The 5,737-nt window shown below is 34.7% G+C and overlaps 1 protein-coding gene across 1 annotated transcript; it reads right to left on the bottom strand.

The window, feature by feature from the left end:
• Positions 1–398: 398 nt before the first annotated feature.
• LOC109797136 (UDP-glycosyltransferase 88B1) lies at positions 399–2,230 on the bottom strand. Its single transcript, XM_020357063.3, has one exon. The coding sequence runs from the start codon at positions 2,153–2,155 to the stop codon at positions 716–718; it is 1,440 nt and encodes a 479-aa protein (XP_020212652.2). The 5' UTR covers positions 2,156–2,230; the 3' UTR covers positions 399–715.
• Between the last annotated feature and the right edge of the window lie 3,507 nt (positions 2,231–5,737).

Here is a 5,737-nt window from a genome sequence, read left to right as displayed (position 1 = left end):
AAAGATCTTATAAATGAGTGTCTATAATAAAGTTTTAATTTCGATCATTAGTTATTTTTATTTGTAATCTACGAAATCTATTTTTTAACACTCTTATCTCTCATAATAAGACACACTCTCATTGGATACACCTTGTGATTAAAAGCAACATTAACAAGGAATGTTTTAGCATTCTTTTTGTCCCATTTTGTTTGTCATTTTACTAAAACAAGATTTCATTTTGATTGTTATTTTAAAATATAAAAAAAGTATTAAATATTTTTTTCTATAATATTCTTAAATATTCATTATAAAATGAGAAACTAAAATAAAAATAAAGACTAGAAAATAAAACTAATAATAATAATAAAAAAGAAATATATTTGCTATGAATTTAAAATATTAATTGTGTTTATTAATTCTACTACCAAAATGTCAAGCAAAATAGGAGACTAGACCCTAAATTCAAACAATATTAATTGCATTCTTAATTAAGTGAATTCTTCCTTCATTATTCACTTTTTTTTATTAGCAAACAAATGACTAGATATTAGATATATCATATATATATGGGTACAAGATGTACCCTAACCCTTACAAAAAAACAAAATGAAAACATTATATAGCTTTTGAGCAGAACAAAGAAATTCATCGACCATTCAAGAAGCGAAAAAGAGAAATCTGCCATCTTTGCATTCAACCAGAGAAAAAGAGGAATCCTTCATTATTCACTTCATTAACTCACTTGTCCATTCCATGACTTGAGAAGTTTCTCTAATGCCACATGTGAAGACCCACCATCCATCAAAGCAGCCTTTGCTTCATCCTTGGCAACCCCGACTCGAATCCTAACTTGCTTACCTCTCTCCGATTCCATCAACTCCCTAACTCGCTCCTCCACCTCACTTGCCGCCACAAAACCCGCCGCATTCTCATGCATCCACAGCGCAACCTCCATTGCCTCCACCACCACCACTCTATTGAACCTTTGCTCCGCATAAAGCGGCCATGCAATCATCGGCACCCCGCCGCACACAGCTTCCAGCACCGAGTTCCACCCACAATGACTCACAAACCCACCCACCGAGTTGTGACTCAGCACCGCCACCTGTGGGGCCCAATTTTTCACGACAAGGCCCTTTCCCTTGGTCCGGTCCAAGAAACCCTTTGGAAGCAAAGATTCCAAATCCGGGTCCTCTTGTATTCCCAAAGCAAGGTTATGGTTTTGGTCGTTAATAGGGTTGCGAACTACCCACAAGAATCGTTGTCCACTTTTTTCTAACCCTAAAGCAATTTCACGTAGTTGCTCCCTTGAAAACACACCCAAACTTCCAAAACATAGAAACACGACACTCTTACTAGGTTGTGAATCCATCCACCTTAAACATTCATGGTCACAAGTGTTTTGGTTTTGGTTAGTGGTGGTGCTTACTATAGGGCCCACACAATAAAGGGGTGGTGTGAAAGAATTTGGTAGGCCTAAACCGTTAGAAATTGCTTTGATGCTACTTGCTTCAAAAGCTTCGAATGTATTGACAATATACCCTGCGGCTTTGGGTGCAGCGAGGCTACAATTTAGCAAGCTTTTGTAGGATTCGTCGTTGCGTTCGAACAAGGGTTTTGGCATGTCGCACGTTGGCATTGGTGGGACTCCTGGGATGTTAAGAAAGATGTTGAGTTCTTTGAAGCTCTTATTGTAAGTGTCATGGAGTGTGGGAAGGTAAAGAAAAGACGAGAAGCCTGAAGCACCAAAAGGCACAAAAATGTAGGCAGGCAAGTTGAGTTGTGAAGCAATGGAAAGAGATTGGGAACATAAAATGTCTAAGATGAGGGCTTGAATGGTGTGGATTTTGGAGATGGAAATTAGGGTCTGGTGGATGTGTGGGTGGTTGTGGTGGAGGAGGTGGAACAAGAGGGTTTCATGGTTGAGTGTGGAGGAGAGAAGGGTGTGAGGGGGTGTGAAGGTGGGGAGGTTGTGGAAGGTGATGGAAGGGAGGGTGGTGGGGATGGTGGAGATGTAATTAGAAGTGGAGGATGTGTCGTAGGGTGGTGTGGTGATGAGCATGTGAAGGGAGAGGGATGGTTGGTGAGTGAGGATGAGCTTGCATAGTTCTACGATGGAGATTAAGTGGCCTATGAGAGGTGCTGGGTAGAAAACTATTGCTTCCTTCATCATTTTCCCTTGTGGTTATTACTTGTGTGATAAGGGGGTATGTATCTTTAAAATTGCATGATGTTTTTGTGTGGGTGTAATTTTCCTATGTACTTGATAAGAATTAATTAATAATTTTTGTGTGAATCTTAAGAAAGGAGGATCTCCAACGCACTTTCTTATGTTGAAAACGTGAAATTTAAGACTAATAAAAACTATTAATATAGCCATTAATACTATCTTAAGTGGTAGATCGACGTTTACAAAGAAAATAGTACTATAGGAAATAAAGACGGAAAGGACGACAAACAAAAGTTAGGTAAAATAAAAAAACAATTCAACTACCCTTCCTCTCCTAATGAACTCAACTCTCGAGCTTCACTGGGTTCACCCCATGTGGAAGATGTAGGTTAATAATCCTAAGCTATATATGTAGGTGTAGCTCAATGCTATGTCTATCACAACCGGAGCAAACTATTGACAGAAGTAGAACCGAATTCAGTCACGTGACTCAGATAAATATGTCGTGTGATAAGCAAGTCCAAGACGGAGTCACACCAAGAATTCAAGCGTCTACCAATTCAACATACTTTCGGCGTGTTTGGAAAATCATTTTTTTAACAAAAACGTAAAAACATACTTTATAAAACACTAAAATACAAAATAATTATTTCTATCTTTTCCGTTTAAAGTACAATAAAACAAATACATACTTTATCTCATGCTCATACAGTAGCCAATTTCAAGTTATGTCCTAGACAAATGTGTGATTTTCTCCGGTAAGGGTATCTTGACAAAAAGTCTCTAATGCCCATAGTTGTAGGTTTATATTTTTAATTAGAAAAGCTCTTCCATCAAGCCTTGATTTATTTGGATAATATAAAAGCCTAAACCGACCCACTCAATTAAATGTAAGAAGTTTTTTTTTTTTTCCTTTGAATTGTGTGGGATTATGTATCGTTGTTTAGTTATCCTTTTAATAACTTTTCAAAATTGATTTGTAATTGAATACTCAATGACTTTATAACAAGCTTTGGGTCCATTTAGTCTTAAGATTGGAGTTACTTTGTGTCTATAAGGTATTGATTAGAATTTATAATACCAAATAATAAATATAAAATAATTAATTAATTAATTATATATAATATAAAAAATAAAAATAATACTATAATCATAATAAAAGTAAAAATTAAAATTAAAAATAAAATTGTACTATAGTTGTAATATAATGTAAAACATTTAAAATAATATATAAAACCAATATTTTAAAGTAAAATAAACAATAAAAAAATTATCACATTATTATATTTTGTTTCTAGAATAATATAATAGTATTATTGAAATAAATATGTTAGATATTTTAAATTGATAAGTATGATATATATAACTTATTTAAATCAAGACATCAAATTTATTAAGATGTTTTAAAATGATAAGTTATAAAATAAATTATTTAAATTAAAATACATTAAATTTATTATATAGTGCGTGAAAATTAATATTTTAAAAATTAATTTTAAATTAAAATTAAAATAATGTTAAATTCAAAATATCTTTGATAAAAATATGTTTAATATCTCTTAATAATGTAAGATAAGACTCATAGGAGAAAGTTTCTTTTTTCTTCCCTTTATCTTCTCCGTTTTGTTTTCAGTTGAGTCTTCATTCCTTACCATTTTTCACGGTTGATCACAAGAAGGGGTGAGGAAGTTCGAGTTCTAGGGTTGAGGAATTTCAAGTGCGGGATTGTCTTTTCCTTCTCCATTTCTACTTTAGAATTTTTCATTCTTCTTGTATTCTTCCTTAGAGAGCTCAAAATCAATGTAAAGGAAGCTGAAAACTTGGATTTTGATGATTTGTTGGGTTGTTGAATGAATTGAGACTTAGAATTGGTAGAATCTTTGAAAATCTGGGGAAAGAATTTGAGGTGATTGCATGTTGAAAACTAAGGGTTTGGTTTTATTGATGGAAGGATGAATGTTGATGATTTTCTTTGAGCCTTGATGCATGCATGTTGAATTTCTTGAGGTTTCTGGGTTACATAAACAAATTTAGTATATATTATGAATGTAGATCATGTTTAAGGGAAAATTGGTGAAATATAGGTAAGGAACAAAGGTGGGAAGCCATGAAAGTGAATAAAACTTTGCACTCAATGCTAAAGTGTTGGTGGACCACTACAACCGTGAGAGAAAATAAGGTGGCAGAGCTACAGCGCTGCAGCCTTGAGGGGAAAAAATTGGCAGATATCTAGTGCTACAACGCTGAGTTGAGCCCTGCAGCTCTAAGAGAAAATGAAACTGGCAAAAATCCAATGTTGGAGTGCTGAATTGAACACTGCAACCTTGGGGGTAGATGACCGAATTTGGTCTTGAGGTCTGCATTAAAGTTTTAGTCTTGGATGTTAGTTTTTCAATGGATCTAGAATTACCTAAAAAGAAGGTTTAGAACATCAATTATGACATTTTTAGCGAGCAAAGGTCAAGTTGTATAACATTTAGGCAAATGGTTACGGTTTTGACAATTTTTAACATGAAAGATGAGGGAATTAGACTTGAGTTCTGCATGAAAGTTGTAGAAAATCTTCTTGTCTTTCATATGAGATAAGGATGAGTATGATAAGAGTAGTAGAACTCCCCATGTTTTGTTTTATGTGAAGATTGTCATAGTAGGATAAATGATTTTGCTAAGATATATATTGATACATATGTTGTATGATAGGTGAATTTGGTGAACATGAATAGAATACTTGTATCAATTTCATGTTGTGTGGTGTAGGGTGATGATAATAAGCATTGGTATGGCATCTTTGTGTACTTTAAATGATAAGGAGCATTGGCATGCTATCTTTGTGTACTTGAAATGTTGATGAGCATTGGTATATTCAATATGGTTGACATGTTATGTTTGAATGAATTGTGGAGCATTGATATGTTATTATTGTAAGAGTTTTTAAGCATTGGTATGTGATTCTTTCTTGAGATGTTAAGCATTAATATGCTATATACATGATTGATGTTATTGATCTTTATATGCATTAACTGGATGTGATGTATCTAATAGATGCATGGTAAGGTGTAGATGCCGAGAATGGGGTGTGGCATTAAAACATGATGGCTAACTTAGGATTTGAGGAGAGAAAATTATTTTGAAAACTGAAGATCCCATAGGGTATCTTAGAGTGGTGCTTAGGTAGGCCACTACTTGGAGTAGGTTTTGAGGGGTGTTGAGTCTCCTCCAAGTCCTTAGTTAGTGGTTGAGTAAGGTAGGAGGTTGAGGGCTACAATCCTTAACCAAGCACCTGGAAATGTTGTGTGGTTCCTTAAGGATAATTAATGGACGAATTCCATATGTGGCTTGATAATGCATGCATGGTCATGGTAACCTGAAGGTGAAACTGGATTTTCCTAGTGTAAATATGAGACTCGAGAAACCAGAGGAGGGACTGGTATCCCATTTTTCTATGATTGAGCCGACGCTTTGAGTGTGAAAATGATTGGGTTGCTTTGATATGATGAAAATCACTTAGACTGTTTACGTTGTTAGGAGATCTTCATAGGTGAATGTGTGGTGACGCATTGGTTGTTATGTTTGCATATGATGTAT

Source organism: Cajanus cajan, chromosome 1, assembly GCF_000230855.2.
Source record: "Cajanus cajan strain Asha chromosome 1, NIPB_CcT2T_4, whole genome shotgun sequence".
In the NCBI taxonomy this organism is placed as follows: Eukaryota; Viridiplantae; Streptophyta; class Magnoliopsida; order Fabales; family Fabaceae; genus Cajanus; species Cajanus cajan.
This window is presented reverse-complemented; position numbering and strand designations above follow the sequence as displayed.